This window comes from Sus scrofa, chromosome 1, assembly GCF_000003025.6.
Source record: "Sus scrofa isolate TJ Tabasco breed Duroc chromosome 1, Sscrofa11.1, whole genome shotgun sequence".
NCBI lineage: Eukaryota > Metazoa > Chordata > Mammalia > Artiodactyla > Suidae > Sus > Sus scrofa.
In genome coordinates, this window is record NC_010443.5 from 163,882,653 (window position 1) to 163,907,536 (window position 24,884).

The 24,884-nt window shown below is 40.8% G+C and overlaps 2 protein-coding genes across 17 annotated transcripts in view; one reads left to right on the forward strand and one right to left on the reverse strand.

Moving 5' to 3' along the window:
* The window catches only part of RAB11A (RAB11A, member RAS oncogene family), a 29,488-nt gene extending 24,399 nt beyond the window's left edge, over positions 1-5,089 (forward strand). The window contains 1 exon segment of the mRNA NM_001031788.1: positions 4,950-5,089. Within this exon segment, the coding sequence (NP_001026958.1) occupies positions 4,950-5,089 (140 nt within the window).
* The window catches only part of MEGF11 (multiple EGF like domains 11), a 380,511-nt gene continuing 367,903 nt past the window's right edge, over positions 12,277-24,884 (reverse strand). For 3 of the 16 annotated variants that reach the window (XM_021100245.1, XM_021100247.1, XM_021100244.1), the window contains 4 exons: positions 23,916-24,017; positions 21,382-21,438; positions 14,557-14,763; positions 12,277-13,942 (listed from right to left, as the gene is read on the reverse strand). In XM_021100245.1, the coding sequence (XP_020955904.1) occupies positions 13,782-13,942; positions 14,557-14,763; positions 21,382-21,438; positions 23,916-24,017 (527 nt within the window). In that variant the 3' untranslated portion in view covers positions 12,277-13,781. The other 13 variants (XM_021100246.1, XM_021100251.1, XR_002346342.1 and 10 more) reach the window with 11 other exon arrangements.

The following is a 24,884-nucleotide window of genomic DNA, read 5'->3' on the forward strand; positions in this document are numbered from 1 at the left end:
TCCATTTATTTTTGAGGTAATTATTGCTACGTATGTTCTTATTGCCATTTTCCTAATTGTTTTGGATTTGTTTTTGTTGGTCGTTTTTCTTCACTTCGTATTCTCTTATCGTTTGATGACTATCTTTAGTGTTGTGCTTGGATTGCTTTTTCTTATTTGTGTGCGTATCAAGATTTTTGGTGGTGGGGGGTCTTCTTAGGGCCACACCTATAGCACATGTAGGTTCTCAGGCTAGGGGTCAAATCAGAGCTGTAGCCACTGGCCTACACCACAACCACAGCAACACCAGATCTGGGCCACGTCTGTGACCTTCACCACAGCTCACGGCAATGCCAGATCCCTACCCCATTGAGCAAGGTCAGGGATTGAACCTACATCCTCATGGATGTTAGATTAGTTTCTGCCAAGCCACGACTGGAATTCCTGTTCCAGATTTTTGGTTTACAGTTACCATGAAGGGTTTTGTTTTGTCTTTTTAGGGCTGCACCTGAGGCATAAGGAGGTTCCCAGGCTAGGTGTCTAATTGGAGCCACAGCTGCTGGCCTATATCACAGCCACAGCAGTGGGAGATCTGAGCCATGTCTATGACCTATAGCACAGCTCACGGCAACACCAGATCCCCGACACACTGAGCGAGGTCAGGAATCGAACTGGCATCCTCATGGATCCCAGTTGCGTTTCTTAACCACTGAACCATGACAGGAACTCCCTTTTTGTCTTTTTTTTTTTTTTTTTTTTTTTTTTTTAATACCATGAAGTTTTGATATAGGAGTCTATAATAGATACAAGATTGTTTTAAGTTGTTGGTCTCTTAATTGCAAGAGCATCTTCAGTATCCTGCATCTGTACCCTCCTCTTCTCAGGATTTCTGGTTTCGGTAACATATTTGTGTGTGGATGATTTCCTACTTTTGCTATGTGTATGCCTTTACTGGTGAGCTTTGTCATTTGTAATATTTTTGTTTCTAGTTGTGGCCTTTTCTTTCCCACCTAGAGAAGTTCCTTTAGTATTTGTTGTAAAGCTTGTTTGGTGGTGCTGAATTCTCTTAGCTTTTGCTTGTCTGTGAAGCTTTTGATTTCTCCTTCAAATTTTAATGACAGCCTTCCTTGTTGGGTAGAGTAATCCTGGTTGGAGGTTTTTTCCTTTCATCACTTTATCATGCCGCTTCTTCTTGGCCTGCAGAGTTTCTGGTGAAAAATCAGCTGATAACCTTATTGGGGTTCCTGTATATGTTATTTGTTTCTATTCCCTAGCTGCTTTTAGTGTTTTCTTTGTCTTTAATTTTGGTCAGTTTGATTAATTTGTATCTCAGAGTGTTCCTCCTTAGGTTTATTTTATATGGTACTTATTGTGCTTCCTGGATTTGAGTGAGTGATTCCTTTCCCATGTTAGGGAAGTTTTCAGCTATTATCTCTTGAAATATTTTCTCTGGCCCTTCCTCTCTTCTCCTTCTGGCACCTCTACATTATGGATGTTGGTGCGTTTAATGCTGTGCCAGAGTTCTCAGACTGTGTTCATTTTTTTTTTTAATCTTTTTTTCTCTTTTCCACATCAGTGATTTCCACTAGTCTGTCTTCCACTTCACTTATTCATTCTTCTGCCGCCTGTATTCTTTTGGTTCCTTCTAGTGAATTTTTTATTTCAGTTGTTATATTTTGCATCTCTGCTTGCTTAATCCTTAAATCTTCAATTTCTTTGCTCAGTGTTTCTTGTAATTTATCAATCTTTGCCTCCAGTTTATTTCCAAGATCCTCAAGCATCTTTACTATCATTAGTCAAAGTCTTTTTCAGGGAGCTTGGTAATCTCCACATCACTTAGCTGTTTTTCTGGAGCTTTTTCTTGTTCCTTTATCTGAGTCAATTCTCTGCCTTTTCATTTGGTATAGATTTTTGGTGTGGTCTCCTTTTTGAAGACAATAGGGTTGTAGCCTGTCTTGCTTCTGATGTCTGCTCCCCTTGTGACTGAAGTTGGTACAGGGGCTTGCTGCAGGCTTCCTGATGGGGGCACTGGTGTCTGCCCACTGGTAGGTCTAGCTGATTTTTATCTTTCTAGTGGGTGGTGCTTTGTCTCTGGGTATAATTAGAGGCAGCTTTGCACCTGGGGGGTCTTCAGGCAGCCAGTTGCTGATGGTTGGGGCTCTGTTCCCACTCAGTTTGTTGTTTGGCTTAGGGCTTCTCAGTCCTGGTGGGCAGAGCCAGATTTTTCCAATATGGTCACCTCTAGAGGAGTCCTGGCTGATGATTATTCCTGAGACCTTTGCCTCCAATGTCCTTCCCCCACAATGAGCCATAGTCACCCCATGTTTTCCCAGGAAATCCTCCAACAACCTCAGGTAGGTCTGACGCAGATCACTGTGGAGTCTCTGCTTTGCCCTAGGACCCGGTGCACTTGAAAGCCTGTGTGCACCTTTCAAGAGTGGAGTCTCTGTTTCCCCCAGTTCTGTGGAGATCCTGCATGAAAGCCCCACTGGTCCTCAATGCCAGCTACTCTGGGGGCTCCTCCTCCCAATGCCAGAGCCCCAGGTGTGTGAACCTGATATGGGGCTCAGAGCTCTCACTCCCATGGGTGAGCCTCTGCTGTATAGTTACTTTCCAGTCTTTGGGCTGCCCACCTCGGGGCGGGGTATGGGGTATCACATAATAGCCCCTCTTACTGTCTCCATATGGCCTCCTCTTAGTCTTCTGGAGTAGGATATCTTTCTTTGATAGTTTCCAGTCTGTTTTGTTGAAGGTTGTTCAGCAGTTGGTTGTAATTTTGTTGCTTTTATGAGAGAAGGTGAGCTTTAGTCCTTCTGCTCTGCCATCTTAATCCCCTAACTTAATGTTTAAAATCACTTGTAAAGAAGTTAAAATTGGAGTTCCCATTGTGGCTCAGTGGTAACGAACTCGACTAGTATCCACGAAGACCTGGTCCCTCTCAGGGGGTTAAGTATCCAGTGTTGCCATGCACTGCAGTGTAGGTTGCAGATGTGGCTCAGATCTGGCGTGGCTGTGGCATAGGCTGGCAGCTGCAGCTCCAATTCAGCCCCTAACTTGGGAACCTCTGTATGTTGCAGGTGCGTCCCTAAAAAGAAAAATAACAGTTAAAATTTGTAGGGGGGCACATTTAATCAATTGCACTTGAGAAAGAAGTGTCATCCCAGTTTGAGTGTAGAGAGAAATCATTAAGAAAAAAGAATGAATGGTATAGTTTTATAGTAAGTTGATGGTTATCTTTATTCCTTAACAACTAGCCTAATTGAATGATTGTCTTTTTACCCTTGACCCATTCTAATCTCATCCCTTTTCCATGTAAAGAATCTAATCGAGGATTCCATGTCCTTCATATCCTGGTTTTCTTTTTTTTAAAGTTTAGTTAGTAGCTTTCCTTTATTGTAATCTAATTTTTTTCTCTTTGTGCTTCTTTACCTTTGAACCACTGTCAACTTTCTAAAATAAATTTTACACACACCCCCCCAAAAGCATAAGAAAAGGTACAGTGTTTTTGTTAGTTTACATATTCAGTTGATTATAGCTTGTCGTTCAGCTTTAGGGAAATTATTTCTTAATTTGGAGAAAATATATTAACTTAGTTAATACGCTTCTTTTTCTTTAACTTTTTATTGTGGAAAGTTTCCCCCATACCAAAAGTAGGATGGTATCCTGAACTTCTGGGTAGCCATCAACAACTATCAGTTCAGAGCCAGTCTTCTTCCACTCACTCCCTCCCCCATTATTTTGAAATAAATCCCAGATATTATATCATTTCATTTGTAAAGATTCTGTGATGTAAATCTAAAACATAGAACTTAAAACCCATAAAAACAAAACCTAAAAATTAGCGGTCATTCCTTACTGTCCTCTGTTATCCAAACAGTATTAAAATTTCCTGTCTCAAATTTAAATCCAAATGATGTTCATACACTGCACTTGGTCGCTGTGTTCTTGGAGTATTTTGAAAATATGATTCCACTCTCTGTTTTTTAAATATTACAGAAATGATATAGTGAACACATATATCCTTCATCTAAAAATCTCAATTATTAACATTTTGCTGCATTTGGTTTATTTCTACATATATATAAGTATACTTTTTTCCCTTTTGCTCAATATTTGGAAGTTCAGTTGTAGATGTGGCATTTGCTACTAAATACTTGAGCATTTTATCTCTTAGGAACAAGGCATTCTCCTACATAATCGCAATACCATATATCACATCCAAGAACTCCGCGTATACAGTATTGTCTAGTGTGCAGTCCCCTCAGGGTGCACCATGGTGGGTAGAGGACGGCAGTGACTGATGGCTTGATGGTCTCAACATCTTTGTTTACTGTTCTGGCAGGCAGCATTCCTCAGCTTTATTTAATGGTAGAGAAAAAGGTTGCTGCTAAACAACTAGTTCTTAAGTGTCCTAGAAAATCAGTTGCCTGTTTTGAATAGTTATTTAATTACAATTCAACTTGAGTTCAGGAGGCACTGATAAACATTATCTTTCTCTTCTTTTCCAGGAGTCTTTTGGGATTGTGACTAATATATGAATTTGTGTTCATTCTTACATAGCCAATAGAAATACCTAATGTGTCAGATATTGCAAATTTGTTTTAATTTTTCTGTGGTACAGTGTCACTGTATGCAGTGGTTTTTTTGGTAAGGGTAGACCGAAAATACTATCAGGACTTAATTTAGATCTAAGCCCCCAAACTGTGTAATCTCTTTTAACCAAAATTAACTGGTGAACCTTTCTCTCTGAAATGGAAAACCTTCGTTTCTCTTTTTACCCTAAGGGAAATTGTTAAAATAGTGGGTTGACTCTAAATCAGTGGCTGTTTGAAAGTAAAACTTTGAGTATATGCAGTCTCTTTTCAGTTTGTTTATTTTCACGAATATAACTTCTGCCTCTTTGTGTTTTTCATATCACCTGTTGATGGCTCTGTTCACACTGAGTATTGCTGTTTCTTTTTTTTACTCAGAGATATACCGCATTGTTTCCCAGAAGCAAATGTCAGACAGACGTGAAAATGACATGTCTCCAAGCAACAATGTGGTTCCTATTCATGTTCCACCAACCACTGAAAACAAGCCAAAGGTGCAGTGCTGTCAGAACATATAAGGATTTTCTTTTCTCCCCTAGAAGAATGTGTATAGTTCAATTCCCAGGTCTGAGATTTAAATATATTTGTAATTCTTGTGGTCATTTTTGTTTTATTACTTCCTCATACTTATGAATTTTTCCATGTCTTAAGTCTTTTGATTTTAGCTTTATAAAATCATCCACTTGTCCCAAATGACTGCAGCTTTTTTTCATGCTATGGCTTCACTAGCCTTAGTTTAATAAACTGAATATTTGGATTCCTCAATTATTGTTTACTTTTCATCATGGAAGCTGTCACTGTAGGACATAATAGAACTTGATCCCTTGAAGCTTAGACCTATCGGTCTTGATTAAATCAAACTAAGAAGACTCTGGAAATAAGCTATTATTTTGCCACGGAGCAGCTTATAATTAACACACTCTTCTCTCACTTGCAGTGTGTATTTCCATGAATCTAAGAATTGCCCTATAAACATAGCAGAATTTTGAGAGCTTGAAAATTTTCCATTATTCTGGAAGTCAATTTCTAAAATGCCTTAATAGGGTTATGTAGTTTAGTAAATTTTATTTTTTAATTTTTGTAAACATCAAAGTTGACTAGAGAGGGGGGACACTTTTTTTCTGGATAAGAATTATCTTAACACAAAAGACTGATGATTTCAGTAGCAGTATGGTTGTGGGGCCATATGTTAAAACAGTACTGCCTGGCAGGCTGGGAACTGGAGAGACTGGTGGAATTCCATCCTGAGGTGCCTTTATTACAGTGATCAGGCAGCCCAAGTCATTTAACTTATCTAATTTCCCAGCAGTAGATCATGTGGCATTTTATTGCTCAGGCAATAACTGGTTTAATGCTTAGTATCTGATGGTGAAGTGTTAATTTTGTTTTAAAACTTTCCAGTAAATGAAATGCAACCTAGTTTTATCACCATATCTACCAGCAGGCATGGATAATTATTTAATTAAGGCTGATTTTTTTAGTTTTGCAGTATATTACGGAATATAGTCCAGTTAAATATCTGGTTTCAGTTTGTCTAAAGAATACAATGAGAGGTTAATTTCTGCTCAAGTGGTACCACTTAAAGGCATGTATTCTTTTAGTACGTAAGTTGAAATAGTACCTTGAATTAAATAGTACCTTGAATTTAAATAGAATGCATTTAGGCATTGTACAAACCTGAAAGTTTTCTTCCACTACATTATTGAAATCAATGGAGCAACTTGTTTCTCATTCACAAATGTGCACACTAATATTTAGTTTTATTTTCTTGTGGATAATATTAAGCACTTAACTCTGCAGTGTTCTGAAAGTTGTGTCAACTGAAGTGATACTATTCAGGATGGTGGAATATCCCCAAAATATACATGTGTGTGGGCTTGCATAGATTACTATGTTTCATAGTTAATCTTCTGTCTTTTGCGGTGCTCATGACGTGTGGGGTGCACGGAAGGCATTGCCTTGGTCAGTCATTTTAGTTTTCTTCTGTAGCCATTTTATTATTTTAGTGTATTGGTTATGAAGATACTACTCTCTATTTGTAAATCGCTACTTTGTATTTTATGCATGCTCTGTAACTTGATTTTTTTTTTAGTTATTGATTTGGAATATATTCACATTCTAATAAACAGTTATAGGGGGACTATTCTTTATGTTGTCAGATTATATTTTTCCTTTGAGTACTTTGAATGTAGCCATGGAATATTTGATTCTAATGAGTAAGAGAATAGGTCCTTTGATTCAGAGTAAACAATTGAATTGGAGGCATCATTGTGCGAATTTAGCTTTGATTATAGGCATGTAGTTCAGTTGTGCTGTTCTTGGAAAAAGCATTACCAAAAACATTAGGAAGCTAATCTCTGTACTTGGATATGTAACAGTGTCACCAGACCCAAGAAAAGGCTCCATCACTATTTTACTCAAAATTGGTAGTATATTTTTTCCAAAATTATTTAAGAGAAGGAGAAACTAGGTAGTAAGTTGAAAATGAATAAAGTAACTGAATATTTACTAAATGTAGACTTCACGTTGCTTTGGGCACGGTTAGATCTTGGGAGAATTCCAAGAAACCTTAAGTAGTAGTAGAAAATGGATTTGATTGCATTTCAATGAATGTCTTCATTCTAAATAGTATCTCGGGAGACAGACTGTCTCAAGTCTTTAAGAAACATTATGTTTTTAAACATAATGACAATTTAAGGCTCAAGGTAGTTTAGAATTATTTTGCTTTTTGACCTTGCTTTTCAGTTATTTTAATTTTGATTTTTTTTTAACCTGTTGTCCTTGAAAGGCAAATCCTTAACTTGATTTAAACTTCTATGTCATTGTTCTTAAATTCTATTTATGATTTCTTTCTAATAGTAGTTGTTACTCTGTAAGGGTAAGTTTCTTTTGCCATTGCTTTGAGCATGGTAAATTCTAATTCTAAGGAGTGCTAGCTTATGACTTACTCCAGAGGGTTCTGTAGAAAAGTTAGACTTAAGAGTTTGGATTGCCCCTCAGAGCTAGTCATATTTATTTCATCATTAGGGAAATAAACATCTTAATTTTTGTCATCAGTGATTTGTATTTAGGAAATAAAAATGCTTTTGGTGGTTCGAGTTATTGTGATAATCTTTTCCATCTAACTTTAAAAGAAAAAACTACTATTGAAACAATTTTGCCAACATCAGGGCAGAATAATTCAAAGGCTGGGTGGATAATTAAGAACTGACTCCACAATCTGTTTAGTTTCATTCAATTTATGGAAGTTGTTTTTTTTGTTTTTAAACAGAGGAGGAAAAGGGAGGTTGGTTATTTGATGTTTCATAAACATCATAAGCCTGAAAAAATCAAAACAAAATATGAATTGTGCATAAAAATATCCATTCCTCTGTGGGAAAATAGTGAACAAAGACCATGGCAGGACCTTCTTTCACCACAACATTTACTGAGTTAGCATAACGGACTGCTGCTGAAGAAGACTGATTTTTGTTCTGGTTGGAACAGTGTTGGCGCTGCTGCCCTTCCTGGGATTTAAGGGTCACCTTTTCCACTCAACTCTACAATATGCCAAATAAACTGGAGATGTCATTCTAATATTTTAAAGAATAGTTTTGTTTTCCAAATTATAAGAGGCTGATGGTAACACTAATGTAATACAAAATGCTAATTCATTAGAATTTATGTAAGGGAGACCATTAGGAATAAGCTGAGAGAATTTTAATTGAAATTTCCATTTTCCTAAAAACGGAATTAGAGGATAGAGAAATATTTGAAAGGAAGTTGATGCTGGGCATATATTATAAAGCATGCTGAATTCTGACTTAAAAGATTGAAAATGGCAGGTATAATAGAGCACTGGACTGGGTGACAGAAACTTGGCTTCTAGTCACAGCTCTTGTAATCATTTTATCTCTGAGCCTCACTGTCTTCCAGTTAATAATGGGACTGGATTAGATCATTTCTGGGGTTTATTCCAGCTTTAATTCAGTAATTCTATGAATGAACACTTCTTCAGGTACTAGAGCCAAATTATTATACATTCTAATTAAAATTTAGTAGTTAGGTAAAAATCAGGTGTATGCTTTGCAAGATGTATTTGGTCTTGATTAAAATGCTATCTTTATTTCCATGTTAATGCCATTAAATAAGATGAAAGCTTTCAGAACATTTGCAAAATGACTGTTGATTTTGACAATATGCATCAAAATACCATATGTATGTACTAAGGGGGAAGGAGCACTAAGGGGCTGCTATGTCAACTGTGAGCTTGGGGATTGCTTGTTTTTTTGACTTTTACTATTAAAAGAAAATTCTGCTGGCTTTTAATATATACCTTAAAATGTATTCATGTCTAGGAGAGACAACTTTTAAAAACTTGTTTTTTTCCTGCCACACCTGTGGCATATGCAAGTTTCTGGGCCAGGGATAGAATCCGAGCTGCAGCTGAGACCTATGCTACAGCGGTGGCAACGCTGGTTCCTTAACCCATTGTGCCGGGCTGGGGGTCAAACCTGCACTGTTGCAGAGACAATGATGGATCCTTAAACCTGCTGCACTACAGCAGGGACTCCAAAAACATTTTATTTTTAAATTTTTTTTTTTTTTTTTAAATCTCTAAGAGGAATGTACAGTAAGGTAGATCAGTCTCTGGACTGATTTCACCAGTAGAACCAATGATTAAATCCAAGTCTGTAAGTTTATGTGTATACAATATAAATGGCATTGTTTGGCTAAATATGGTAATCTAATTATTTGTAAACATTTGACCTGAATTATTTAACATTATTAAGCACAGAATCGATAGGTCCTGGCATAGATGCCATGTATATTGGTTGTTAGCTATTTTGTTATCAGTACCAGTGATGATAGGGAAAATTAATAGCTAACAGATTGCTTTTCTGTGTCAGTGGAACTTGACCTTGCCCCAAACCACAAAACCTCAGATCCTGTTATCCCTATCCTAATGAATAAACATACTGCTTTTAGACTCATTCCGAAGGCTCTTACCCAAAGCTCTGGTGGGCTATCTGCTGGGGTTTGGGAGGTCGAAACTGGAAAGAGGAGGTAATCTGACATCTGTCACTGCAGATCAGAGATTTCACCTTCTGTGGATTTGAATTGGACCATTGTTTAGAATCTTTTTAGCTCTGGAAGTCAGGAAAGAAAATGTATAAATACCACTCCACTGATTATCAGGACCCTCCATTTATCTCTGCCTCTTTGTATTCACTACATTGTAAGATCCACAAGGGTAGGGAAAGTGCTTTGTTCCTACTTACCTTCTTGATATTTGTCCCTCCTACAATCCCATGTTGGAACAGTAAGAACCATCCAAAAGAGCATGGGGGTTCATTCTAGTTAAGCATTGGGGGGAGGCTATAGTCTGAGAATTACCACTCAGATTAAACATTTTTAAAATAAAAATTGTTACATAAAATTACTATATATAATATGTAATAATTATTATACACAAATATAAATAATAGTATAATGAATCCATCCATCCCTTCTTAGAAAGATTTTCTGTCTTCTGTTGCTGTGAAGATTAATTGGCCTCTTCTGTCTTCCTTCTGGCTGGATGAATGACTAATGGTATCATTCTTGAGTCTTCTGTATTGAGAGTACAACTTGCAGTAATGCAGTGTACAACACGCAGCATTTGGTTATCGTATATGGTATTGGGTAGTCTGAGCCTTGTAAGTCATAATCGTACACTGTTACTCTCAGTAAATACCTTTTTTAGCCTTATAACTGTTGTGTTTGTCTTTCACTCAGATTTTAAAGCCCCAGCCTTTCAGAATTATCTGCTAGTAAGATCTTTTGTGAGGGAGTCTTAATCTCTAACTAGCAAAACTGTATTAGTCTTGGTTAAACATTTTATTAAATGGAATTAGTGTTTGAGTGTCACTGTAAGCCTTGTGAACTGATAAGTTGAAAGGTTTTAGTTTGACTTTAAGTATGAGGATTATACATAAAACTTTGAACTTAGGGAGGGAGGAATTTTTAACTAACCCATTGAATTCACAGGTTTTTTAGCATCTATTCTATTACAAAATTACTTCTGCTGGGTCTTTACCAGTTAGGTCACAAAGATATGTTTTAAAAAGCCCTAAAACAGATGCACCAAGAGTACTGTAGTGGGTGAAAACTTCTACTAGCGGACAGAGCTATTCATTGCACTTATGCAAATTAGGTGGCCTTTACACTTGCCTTTATTCAGTTCCATAGACGTACCTTTGTGTCTCTGGAGCTGAGCACAAGTTGTAATGGTTGTCTTTGGGTCCGGTTCTTTGTGAAAGCAAAGAAATTCTCTATTTGAGTATACTGATGTATCTGAGATTTTTCAATTATTTTTGGACAAGAGCAAGAATATTGGTCCCATTCATTACTTTAAAGGAAGAGGTTCTCATTATAAATTTGATAGAACCTTTTCACTTTATTTTAATCTATTGGGAGGGATAATTTTTCATTTTTCTGGCTGTCAAAAGTGACCAAACTAGGTTAGTTCTACCTTTAAACCTAAGGTGTAGATTATAGACACATTTTCAGTTTGCAACACAACAGTAGGCATTCTTGTTAAATTAGTTTGAGAAATTCATTTTATTTTGTACAAGGAATGATCCCTCTGCACAGTGAACAAATATATTACAAATCTGAGTTGCTTAAAAAAGTATTGCCATTTCATAGTTGCACTTACGCTATTGTACAATTGTGTATTCCTTATTCATTTGAGTTGTATGTACATCACTTTGAGTGAAAACTTAATTTCTGTAAAAATAATTGAACAGATCTTTCCAAGTTGCCAATAAAATGCACAGTGCACATGTTTAGGTTGACCATAGACCTGTTTGTGTCAGTGCTAAACAGAAGTTCCTGATAGTTGCTCTGTTAAATTGAAATGTCTTTTACCAGTAACTCTTAGATATGTGAAGGCAGCCATTGTCACACTAGATTAATCACACTCTCTGCCTTCCCCTTCTCCACTGTGTTGCCTGATCTGAGCTGTATTACATTTCATTAGAAATCATAGAATGCTAGAGTTGAAGGGTTGTTAACCCTCTCTGCCTCTTCCTTTTTTTTTTTTTTTTTTTTTTTTTTTTTATTACACATGGGGAAAAAAGGAATCCAGAGAGGGCAAGTAACACTCAAACCTCTTGACCCATCAGTTCCATCGTGCCACCTCTTGCTGAATTTTGTCCAGAAGATAGTTGGCAAAAAAAGAGGTGAAACTTGAGTGATGCTGCTATTTGTAGTTTGCCAGGCAGCAGTTACCGTACATGCAGGGTAAGGGAAGAAGATAAAATCTGGAAGTGAGACGAAGTTTCTCCTGCTGATCTGACTTCACCATGCTTCTTGATCCTTACTTGACGAAGTGAGCACTTGCTGTCCTGAAATACTGAGGTAAGTCTCTTATCTATATTTCTTTCTACATAGGTATGAGAAATATTCACTTGGGCCTATGAAGTAGTTTTCTAATATTTATATTTTAATAAGGCTTTTTGGGAAAGTAAATTTGCTATTGCTGATCACTTGTTCCCATGCACACATGCAGCATTCATGTAAGTATTATATTTTAACAATAAAATTTGCTTAAGCCTTGAGTGAATCGGGAGAGGGAGGATTTACTCATTTATTTATTTTCTCATTTTTGCTGGCTATTGCCCTAACTAATGGGTTCCATGGCAGACTTCCAATGTGTACCAAGGGCTTCAAAACTCCCACACTTCCTGTAGCAGCTGTTCCAGCTTTGCAGTCATTTACAGTCATTTAGTTCCTCTTCTGTATACCTTTTTGGAAGTATTTTTTACTGGCTAGACTGTTACTCAGAGAATGGAGTGGTATATGGGGTAGTCATTAGTTTCCCTGGTTTGCCCTTTTGATCTTTAATTCTTCTGAGGAGGCCCTCTTGAGGGCTTGAGAGTGGCTCCATTTTAACTAATCTGAGCCCCTTGGCTTATATTCATTTGTAGTGGAAGATGTAGATACATCTGAATACTGGTTATTTGGAGATTAGCTCCTTGTAATACATTTTTGTCCATCTCAGTAGGTGGTGGTCAGAAGGTAGAAATATTTCATTTACTTATATGCTAAGTTTTTACATCATGTTACAGCAATTGATTACCATCCATTCTTTCTTTGATCATTTCATTTAGTGCCATCAAAAAGCATATGTACTTTACACAACTTAAACTTCCTATATCCACTTTTGTCTACTTTGCACTACACTTTTAGGCTTCATACTACATCAAGCTCAAGACTTATGAAGAAATGCTTGAAAGCAAGTACTCTTCTGAGTCAAGGAATGCCAACCAAATAAATTTGGGAGGCCAAAGAATGTTTTTAGGAATATTGAATTCATAACAGTCTGTGACTGCTTGCTTAAGCATCATCCCAGAGTTCTCTTTCACATGGAATGACTCAGGTGTTGGATGGACTAAGGAGATATGACAAGGCCAGGACTGACTTGCAATGTTTTTAAACTTTGAATTGGCAAGATCTGGTAAAGCCAGGCTAAAAATCTTTCTTTTAGACTGCAAGAGGCTGCTGTACTTTGGAAACTGTTTTTCCTCCTACTACCAGGGGCAGAAGAGGGAAATTTAGTTTGTATTTATTAAAGTCTTATTTAAAAAAATTGAAGTTGTCAGTGTTAGACTATATCCTAAACTCTGTAATCCTGGCTGTTATAATTTGATTGACCTGGCATATATGTACAGGTACTTTAGGATTGATACTGGCACAGTTTGTGTCCATCTACTAATTGTCTTAAGAAATGAAACATGTTGATGGTAACAGGAACCAAAAGAACATATGTATTTCAGATGTTTTAAAATAATCCTGTCTCTTCCCCAGTCCCCATTACCCCTAGGAAAGTTTGGTAAAACCTATGCTACATGCTTTCTAAGCATCAATTTCAGATGATTTTAACTTATAAATACATACAAGCTGATGTTGATGAGTAGCTATATCTTAAATATTTTAAAAGACTCATATACTCCAGGGCATTTGGGGTTGGGGGGTGGGTGAGTAGTAGAATTTGCCTTTGTGAAGGACCTTTTGAACAATTACTCCAGTCCCTTTTGCAAGCTCTTCTTTAGTTCCAGGTGAACATTATGACTAACACGCAGCTGGAGTCAGTCTGGACCATTATTTCAAGTCAAAGGATTGTCTTCTTTCAGAGAGTCAGAGAATATTCAGCAGAGTACATAGCAAGAGAGAGGCTTCTCCCTCTTAAGACTGCTTGTCCTGGGAGGGCCCATTGGTAGGGCTCTGTCTTACTGGGAGGAGGTCATAATGACCAGGAATATGGCTGTTCCTAGGTAGGTCGTATGGATTCTGGATATAGCTGGAGTTACAACCACGGCCTTCTTGGACCACACTGACTGTGGGCTCTAAGGAATATAGTGAAAAATGAGTTCAGAGAACAGATTAGCTTTGGTTGCCTTGTTGTGGAGAACACAGTTCTACTTAACTTGGTGGGATGAGAAGCCGGGGATTTATAAATCTATGACAAATGCATGAGGTTTAGGACTGAGTCTTAAGGGATGGAGAACCGAAGTGAGCATGCTGTCAGTCCCAAACTCTGGTCAAAACTTAAGGACTTAGAATATCCTAAAAATAGGGGAGATGGTTTAAACTGGGAGAAAGTAGAAGGTGATTTAGAAATTTGCAAACATCTATTCTGATTGTTTTCTTTTTTAAACAGGAATTTGTATCAACAATCAGTTGGAGTGTATGTGTTTGTGTACTGACTCCCTACCCCCCATATTTCTGCTTCATAGTAGTTTTAGTGTTTTTTTTTTTTTTTTTTTTAAGCAGAGTTGGCACAAAAATTTTATTTCCTGTAGGAGAGAGGAGGGCAGTCCGGGGAAAGACAGTTCACTTTGGATTCCTTAAAAAGCAACAACAGAAGGAGGTATTTTCAAGACAGGGGGAGGGCTTGTTTTTACTTTAAATGCTGTACTAGTGCCCTGATTTTACTAAGTTACTTATTTGAGACACCTACCAACTTCATATATATTTTTATTAGATGTTGACAAGGATGGCACATCTGTGTATGGAGACCCCCTGTGCACAGGCGATTTCATTTCTACATAGCTGCTTTCTGGAAGCTTGCAGGTGAGGATAGGTGGGTCCTTAATTGTGGCGTAAGGGTTTTCACTGCTATTCAAAGAACAAGTGCTAGAACTGCACACGGATTCTTTCATGTAATCTGCAAGGCAAGAGAGATTTCTTAGGACAAGCAAAGAGACATAAGACTTAATTTAAATACCAAAAGCAGACTGCAGTCAAATCTATGTTCTTTCAGGATCCTGAACTTGTAAAGCCTGTGATAATCCAAAGTTCACTTATTGAATGTATTGAGGAGTGCTTTCCTAGGTAAACAGCGTTCTCTTTCTAAATAAACTTAGGATTTTTTTTGGGGGGGGGGTGGATGGAAACATTTTTGTTTTAGTAGTCAGGGATAGCATCAGAAAGATTAATTCAAGATATTCAAAATAAGCTTTCATATGTTATTTAATTTTTACAAAATCCTGCAAGGATAGGTGGTTGTTTGCATTTTATAGGATGATGGCCCAGAGAGATTAAATGACTTGGCTAAGGTCATACAGCTCATGAGTGGTGTGCCAGGACTTGAATCCATGCCCCGAGACTCATTGGCCTGTGTGTTCTCTGTGATATCATTCTTTTTCTGAATTCTTTTTGATGACTAAGCTTAGGCTCAGAAGTAAGTGTGTAAGTTGGCACAAGTGTCAGCAATTTGGCAACCTTTAGGCAGCAAACTGGTGATATCCCTGCTCTTGAGAAGCTTATGATCAGAGAGAGGGCTGGCTGAAGTGTAAAGGGGGTGTAAAAAAGCACTTTAGTTTTGAGACAACTTTGGAAAGTTCCTGTTTTCTAGCAAGCCTACAGTATATCCTCTGGGGTCACTTACTCATGAATGCTAACTGGACTCTATTTTAGTATCTTTCTCTGACACTAGGAGAGCTCATGCTGCTTCTCCTGCCCCGTGTCTCAGGTGCATCATCCCCAAGACTTCAGGGTATGTTGATGTATAAAAGGATGCAAGGTAGTTTCCAACAAAGAAGGAAAGTAACTGTAGCTCATGGAGGAAGAAGATTCTCTTTGTGACTGGGAGTCAGAAGGAAAGGGGAACCCCCTTTCTTCACCCTCTGCCATTTTCCCTTTTGGGGGAAGATTACTGCCTCCTATAGATCATTTCAAATGATGCAGGACTTGGCCAGAAAAATCAGGAGACTCTAATCTGGCAGCTCTAGCCCTCATCCTTCTGTGAGGTTCTGCCAGCCAAGGGGATCTAGAAATAAGCACTGAGTTGCAGGGGCTAAGAAGCCTACATTTCTATAAGGGGTAACAGATGGTGAGATTTCTATATTTCTCAGCCCTAAATTTCTGTAAGTGCTAGCAAATGGTAAATTTCTTGGATGATCTTTCACTAGAACCACCACAAATTACATTTGGGGCTGCTATTTATCTATGCTTTCTACCTCCAACTTGTGGAACTAGTGCAAATGTAAAAAAGAGAAAGTGGTAAAGTAATTCAAGGGGTGACTAGATGTACCTTGGTCCAGTGAGAGCAGAACACTCCATGAGACTGAAGTAATTGAAATTTGTGCCACCACAGTAGGCTTTTCTCCCATAACAGGCAACTGGTTGGGAGGGGATTTACTTTTTTGTTAGTATAGGGTTAGGTTTGTTTCATCAGGTAACATATCCTCAATCTTGTACACAAAGTACATTCACCCATTAGTTCCTTCACCTGTAGGCGGAACAGTTACTATTCTCCCTCCCCCTTTACTGCTTATGAGGAAATTGAGGTTTGAATAGGGAAGTGACTTCCCCAGGTCACACTGCTCATCAGTATTAGGGCAAGCTTCAGAATCAGGCTCAGAACACTTTGGATCATATCTTAGCCCACAATAGAGATGTGGGCCTTGGGTCCTGTCTTAGACTGTGGCCTCTCTAGCATAGAACCTTAGAGAAGAAGAGAAAACATTCTTGCTAGACAATGAACAGTCCCAGCCAGCCCCAGCAAGGACTAAAAGGAGGCTGGATTGGCCCAGCTGCTGGTGAGGCTCTCATGAGGGAAAACATGGCAGTGGATCCAGGGCCATGATCTGCCCGAGCCACATGAAACTGCCTCTAGTATTTTGTTTCTTAGTACAAGGGAGTGGGGGTAAGTGGAGGAGTCCTAGTTGGCCCATTGGTCCCGCTCTGGGTCCTCTTAAACTTAGCAGTGAAGTAGGAAGGCAGTATGATTCAGCTGCTCCTGTGGAAGCTGAGGATTACTAGTACTGCTTAAAGAAGGGCTATCTCCTGAGTGGAAAGTCCTAAACCTCACCCCTCCTCCCCACGCAGGCACATCCCCTTACTTTGACTGGCAGCTGCATATTTTCTAAAATTTGAGGAATAGCAGTAGCTTACTTTGTAGCACGTATAGCTGGTCTTTACTCATTCTGGTTAGATCATTTGACACTTGTTCCATCAGTACGGGGGGGGGGGAAGGGGGGCTGGGCAGGAAAGACTAGTATTACAACCTTAGAAATGAGGAAACTAAAGCCCATAAAGTTTGCATAATGTTAGTAAGTAGTGAAGTTAGGACCCAGCCCTTGCCTTCTCTGATACCTAGTCAGGGTGTTTTCTCTCACATCTTGTTACCTGGAACTCCTGTTTTGTATCCTAAATGCAACAGCTTCACTACCTTTTATCTGTGGGGCCAAGTCCTGCAGAGAAAGGTCTAAGCTTTTCGTGGACATCCAATGACCGATTATTATGGCAGTGGGAGAGACTTGAAGCTCTAGCTCAATGCCTAACAGAGCCTCAGCCAACAGTAGTGCCCTGCTTATTTCCATGAGAATAATCAGGGCTGGCTGCTTTCAAGTTTGGAGACATAAATTGTTTTCTCTGCAGCAGGGGATGCACCTAAATGGATAAAAAGAGAAGTTAGGGTTTGCAGGAGTAAGGTTTGTCTCAGGGAGAAGCTGTATCATCCATAAAGGGGCCAGAGGTAAAGACAAAGGATGTAGAAGACAGAGGGAGAGAGTGAGAGAGAGAGAGAGAGAGAGAGAGAGAGAGAGAGAGAGAGAGAGAGAGAGAAAGAGAGAGAGAGAGTGTGTGTGTGTGTTAAGGTGGTGGTGGTGGAAGAGTATTGAACTATGGAATGATCTGAATTCTATTTCTGAGAACTGGAGGGAGGGGAAGGGCAAGGCCAGCTGGAAAAGTATACTTCAGGAAGCTGCTTTTCTCCAGCTGAGTCATCCACCTGCCTGCCCTGAGGGAGGGTGGGGTAAGGGGAAGAATAACCAGCTGCTCTAAGACACTTCCTCATCTTTTTATAGCCCCATCTCTATACCAGTCTCTGTACTTCAGGGCATGTTGCAGAGAAAGGGGAAGCATCAACCAAGGCTACTCAAGCTCTGGGGAGTCACTCCTCCAAGCCTGTAATTAGCATCAAGGCTGAAGGTTTGGCTCTATAATGTCCTGTCATTGTTTCTCATATAGTTCTTACCTCCCCCAAATCCCATACAGCCATATAATATCAGAGGCAGAAGGAGCCTTTACAATGAGCTAATTGAAGCATCTTCATAAATTCTCATCCTTCTTTTGATTGAGAGAGAAGGATCAGGGGAGAGGAAAGGGGAGATGGCAGGGTCAGAAGGAGAACCACATTGGCCGAGAAAAATTTTCAGGATGTCACTGGGCTCCTGACTCCTTCTAAGATATGCTTACTGCAAGAAGAGACTTGGAGGTTAGATTAGCAAGGAGCATACAGGTGGAGAAAGTGGCAGCGACAGTGGGATCCAGGGTTTCAGGTGATCGTGAGTAGTGGGGAGGAGTTCTTCTAGAGCACTTGGAAAAACAATGAGAGTTGACGTGAGGCGGTCTGTTTTAGAATCATTGTGCTGAGGAGGGAAAGGAAAGATGGAAAGGTGTTTAGAGGCAAAATAGGGGTAGCACGGCCGTCTGGTTTTACACAACCTCCAGGATGATAGTGGTGGAGGGCTTCAGTAAGAGGGGAAAGAGGGAGAATTGACTGCATTAGATTAAGACTTAGAATGTCAGAGCTGGAAAGGGCCTTTGTTAGAGCGCTCATACAATCCTGTCCTATTAGAGGAAGAAACCAAGACTCAGCAAACAACACTGTGATCTAGGTCAGTGCCCCACAGCAAGAACCAGGACTAGAACTCAAATCTTTACACTCCCAGGCCAGAGCTCTTTCCTGCTGAGTACAGAGAACAATAAGACTTTTTTTTTTTTTTTTTTTTTTTTTGCTATTTCTTGGGCCACTCCCGTGGCATATGGAGGTACCCAGGCTAGGGGTCTAATCGGAGCTGTAGCCACCGGCCTACGCCAGAGCCACAGCAACGCGGGATCCGAGCCGCGTCTGCAACCTACACCACAGCTCACGGCAACGCCGGATCGTTAACCCACTGAGCAAGGGCAGGGATGGAACCCGCAACCTCATGGTTCCTAGTCGGATTCGTTAACCACTGTGCCACGACGGGAACTCCGAGAGCACTAAGACTCTTAATGCTTAGTGGTTATGATTTGGTTTGGCCTAGTAGTTACAAGAAGTAATTCCATTCCTGGTACAAACTAGGTTATTAAATGTTTATATTTCGGAAGTTCTGCCAGTTACGGGGTTTATTCCATGTCTTTGACAAGTGTTTCTGTAAACTTCTTAACTGTGATGTTCCATTTTCCTTTTTTGTCCTGATGTGTTGGTCCCTAACACCTGCTGGTACATTTGCCAATAGGCCCTCTTTTCTTTATAACTTAAAGGGGGATTTATAGCCAGAGTGGTGAAATGAAATCTGACTGCTAGCCTGCTAGGCCTCCCCTGTACTCAGACGCTCAGCTGTATGATCTCCCAAAACAGGAATGAATGACACCAAGGCTGAGACACTGCTGGGTCCTTAGCTTTCTTTTATAGTTACGGCTGCAAGTCTGAAAGTAGCTACTCTAATCACAACACTCAGGACAACAAAATGCATAGGGAAGTTGTGTGCTCATGTATGGAGGTGTCTGGGCCTGTCGGAGCTTATTCAAGATTGCGTCATGTGTATTCTGAGAACTAGAAAGGGCTTAGAGATGTTTCTGTCCAATCCCCACACCTCTTTGAGAAAGAAACTGAGGTCCCAGGTCACAGTGATAAAACAGTAGAGTTGTCTTTTCTGTTGTTTAGTCTCATCTACACTAATGGTGCTTGCCTTTATTTGGATGGTTTCAGAGAAAATGAACCAAAAAAAATTGCCAGAATGATGCTCTCAAGAGCGCTGCCTCCTTTGGGTGGCCAGGGGAGCCTGTGGGTTGACCTCCTGTCCTCAGATCATTCTCTTGGGTGATGCACGTCCTGACAGGTACTTAATGGAGACTTGTCCTTTCTGCTCTGTTGTTCAGAACACAATTTTTACTACTACCCACCCCTAGCTCACCCCACTTCTAATAACAATCCCAGCAAGGGATGGGATTCCTGTAGATGACTAGTTCTCTTTGGTTAAGATATGGTTGTGTCTTGGGTATATCTAAAGCTAAGTTTGAAAGACTAGTAATCTGGGAAATTTGTCAGTCTAGATCAGTAATTTCTAAGTGTTAGCTGGGTGATGTGCTACATAAGGATACTCTGAGGCTCTTGTCAGAAAAGGTCCCACTTTAGATTTACTGCATCAGAATCCAACATGTGAGCAGCTGTATTTTGTTTTTTGTTGTTGTTTTGGCCGTGCCCGTGGCATGCAGAAATTCCCTGGCCAGGGCTTGAACCTGTGCCACTGCACTCTCTGACCTGAGATATAGCAGTAACAATGTTGGATTTTTAACCTACTAGGCCACTGGGGAACTCTTGAACATCTGTATCTTTAACAAGCTTTCCAGATGATTCCAGTGCACAGCTAGATGTAGGCCATCCACTGGGATTGTTGCTGCAGGTCAAACCTCTTTAAATTTGACTGAATCTTTTTAAAATAGACCTCAGAGACAAAAGAACAGTTCTATTACATTAATACCCTTTATAATATGCAAAAATACTTCTCATCTGTGATTTTATAAGATACTCAGGATAACCCTATTAGACTGTAGGACAAGCATACTTGTCCCAACCTTGCAGATAAGGAAACTGGGCCTTGGAAAGGTTGGTCATAGTTAATAAGTGACATAATTTCAAAGCCACTTACTTCACACATTCTGTCATTTAAACCTAGGTCCCATGCCTAGGGTAGGACCTGACCTTTCATCTTTGGCTTTACCTGTATACTTCCTAGAAGGATGACCTGATTTGCAGTTCCCACGTGTTGAAGGATTAGTCCTGGCATTCCTGCTCTCTGGGGCAGAGATCTCGTGAGGGTAAGAGTGCTTGCTGTACAATATTAACACTGGTTATCAGTTTCATTCCTTGTGCCCCAGAAAGCCGGCAGGTGCAGGGTGGCATTCCTCGCCAGTGCAATGACAAGAGGCCTCTGGGGCAGGTAGATTGACTTTATTTCAGATTTTATAATCAATTTAACTCATACTAATTGGTTGGATAATGACATTCTACATTTCCGAAGACATTTAGTTGGCATCTATAAAAAACCCACAAGCGTTTGCTAAGCAGGTGCAACTGAAATCAAAAGATGAAATGATTATTATTATGATTGCTCTTCCTGGGCAGAGCTACCCAGCAGCCCCAGGTCCTGTGGTCTTTAACTTTTTGGGGGAGGGTGGGGCGTGGGGGAGATGCACAGTTTGTCTCTGGTAGAATTCCTGGCCATTTCAGATCTGCACTCCTTATCTTGTTAAGCCCTTTGTAATGGGACGTCAAGATTGGATACTCTACCTTTGAAGCCTTTGTCCATAATGTATGTGTTCTGACGTCTATCCATTCCACAAGCTCCTGTGTAAAAATGGTAAAAGAAAAGGAAAATATGGGGGTGAATGAGGTTTAATTAGACGTCATGTGTTCTTTATTTTTTCTTTTTTTCCTCTTTCTCCCCTGTCCAGAAAATAAATAGTTCTTTACTGCTAGAAAATCATTCTGGGTTTAATCTACTCTAAAGCATCTTGACCATACAGTAATTCTTTAAAAGCTCCTAAGCAGCAATAATGAGCTACACCCCCGCCCCCAGGCATATTTAGCATTACTGCTCTTTAACCTTCACTCTGAGAGGAATGTCTTCCAGGAGGTAATCAAAGGCAGTTCTCATGCCACCTACAGTCACTGTAGGTGAAGTTCCAAGCTCCAAACTAGAGGATAAGGAATGAATCAGAACCAGTTCTTGGCTTGTGGGAAGGGTGTATGACATTCCCAATCCTAGTTCTCTTGGACTGTGGAGTGTGGTTGAAGACTGTTTCTCACCTTGTAGCGTGCGTCTTACTTCTCCCTTTCTGGATCCAAAGTTCAATTGAAGAGAACCAGAGGGAGGTGGACAGGTAGCTGAGGTACTTGATTAGTCATCTCTCCAGGATGTATAGTCATTCTCATTTGCACATAATTGAGAGTTGTCTTTGAACAGTATTACCAGTGTTTTTCAATCCCAAGGATTTCTTTTTTCCCTTTTGGCTGTCACAGTTTATCCTAGGCTCCCACAATGCATAGTCCTGAGCCCCAGCCAGAGGCAGGAAGGGCATAAAGCTTCAGGGACCAAGCTCCAAAAAGAAACTGTCTGGTATTTTTAGTTTGGGACAGTAATGACTTGGGCTCACAGTCAAGGCCTTTTTTTTTTTTTTCTTTCTTTCTTTCCCAGCTTTTAACCAAAGATGCACTATCATAAGGCAAGGCATGCAGCAAGTGCTTACTAAATACAGTTTGACTCCACTTGACTCCTCCTAGTTTCTGACACTGAAGACCAACCTGTGGCTGTTTAGATACCTCCCCCTACCTCTTCCATATAGAGTTTTCTAGTTGAATTTGCTGGAGTCTATTCCTCTCTCGCTGTCTTCCACACATCAGTGAGTAATAGAGCAGAGCTAGATGGTTCAAGTCTTTTTCAAGTTTGCCAGTCTTCTAAAGGGCCTCTAGGTACCTGCGCCCTTCAGAAACATGACTGTGGCAGTCTGTATCCCTGGCATTATTTCAGCACTTTGTACTAGACAAGGGCTTCCTTTACCCTCCCCAAGGGAGGAAGACTAGACTGTTCACTTTTAACCTTTTTATAGAGCAGGAAACAGTCACAGGAGGGCAGCGACTCATCTGAGACCACACCAACAAGTGAAAAGTTGAGATGCGACTAGAGCACCGATGTCCTCCAGTATTCTCTCCCATTGACCACCAGCCTGCCTAGGTTTAAGTCAAAAGTTGACAGCATGTGGTGGCTCTGGCCACACTAGTTGAAGAGTGAGAGCTGAGCTGAGAGGATGCTCCCAGTGGAAAGAGGTACAGGTGGTGTGTGTGTGTGGGGGGGGGTTGTAATTGGTGGACTTGTTGACTGTCGTGGGCACTGCCTACAGCGCTCCCAGCCAGGAACACAGCTTCCTGGGTATGAGCCCACAGTTTTTGCAGCCCATGCCTGTTTTAACAGGTAGATGAATTCAGAACCTTCACTATAATTAGTGCTATTGGACCTAAAGACCTGCAGGGGTTGGTAGAGTTGCATTTCATGTGAGCTCTAGAAACCAGCTAGAGCCTCAACTCAGGCCCAGGTTGTCCAGTGTGCCCTTTACAGGTAGGGGGGCTTACTTTGTTGGGAGGCCAGATTCTCTGTTCATTCATTGCACTCAAAAAAACCTATGGCACCTACTCTTGTAATTCCTACCCATCATCCTCCCATTAGCAGGACTGACTTTCCAAGTCTTGTTTTTGCATCTTTCCCAAGCTACCAGGTTTGAGCCTACTAAATGCTCACAGTGGATGTTGGTGATACATCCTGCCTCAGCCTCTCTAGATCCCTGCTCAACAACTGTACCCTATGATCTGGGAGAGCTTGGTCTGGGGTCTCTCTCTGGGAGACACTGGTCTTTTCGGCTAGAGAGCCAACTGTCTGTCATCCACATCCACTGGTGCAAAGAATGCCAAAGATGTTCCAAGTTATTTCTCAATAGCCATGGGTTGTATTCTGTGGCCTATAGGGAGTACAGTTATGTTGTGTCCTCTTTACCTAATACCAGTTGCAGGTTTGTCCATATCCATTGACAGTGATAGGAGGAGAAAGGAGTGGTTTTGGGTGGGGATGGATCCAGACAGGTTTCCTTCTTTAGACAGGGAATTGGACTTGTAGATTAATTAGGTTGGAGAGAGGTGGGTTTAAACAGGGAGAGTTCTGGGACCATGGGGGTGAGTCAGGGGATAGGAATGGGGGTTAGGGTAGGTGCTGGTCTGGTCAGATAAGACAACCTCAGGGGCCCCGGGGTAGAGGGTGGGGCTGGGAGTCTAACCTGGTGAGTGTAGCTCAGCGGGGTGGCTGAGGTGTCTAAGTTCAATGTAGAAGTCCTCGGGCGGGTACCTGGCCTCCAGGGCACTGATCTGGAAATGGGAGTCTAGTGAGAGGAATGACAGGGAGGAGCCATTATTCCCAGGGCCCTGGTATGATGGGGGGTGGGGGCAGGGGGTGCAGAATACAGGGGGTGGGGCAGGCTGGAAGGAATTAGGGCTTTTATGTGTAGCATCCAAAGGAGCTAGAGCCATCAGGGCTGGGTGAGGGGGTTCACTAGAGCTAAGGCTATTGGCCTTTCTACCCCTCACTCCCCAACCCACATAGGAATTGGTGCCTGCTATGACACTGGGGCAGAGAGAAGAAGCCCTTGGAAGGGGCACCTTGGTAGGGCTGGCTCAGGCAGGGGTCCCTTTCCCAGATGGTGAGCGCATCTTTTGCCTCTGTCTAGAATCCCCACGTCTGGGCCCTAGCTCTCGCCTTTGTGGTTCCTGGGTCATAGCCACCCTCTCCCTATCCCCTAATATAAGAATGAAAGGAGACCTTGGCTTCGTTTGCTTATGAGAACTGATATAGGGGCTTGGGTTTCTTATCCCCACACCCCTTCTCCCTGGGGGAAACCATGCTTAACATTTCTGTACTGGAGTTCCTGTCATGGCGCAGTGGAAACAAATCCAACTAGGAACTGTGAGGTTGCGGGTTCAACCCCTGGCCTCACTCAGTGGGTTAAGGATCCGGCGTTGCCCTGCGCTGTGAGCTGTGGTGTAGGTCGCAGACACGGCTTGGATCTGGTGTTGCTGTGGCTGTGGTGTAGGCTGGCGGCTACAGCTCCCATAAGACCCCTAGTCTGGGAACCTCCATATGCTGTGGGTACAGCCCTAAAAAGCAAAAAAAAAAAAAAAAAAGATTTATGTACTAACTTTCCCCTGCACCTGGAATAGGGCCCCTGTGAATATGGGAGGAGAAGAGGGTG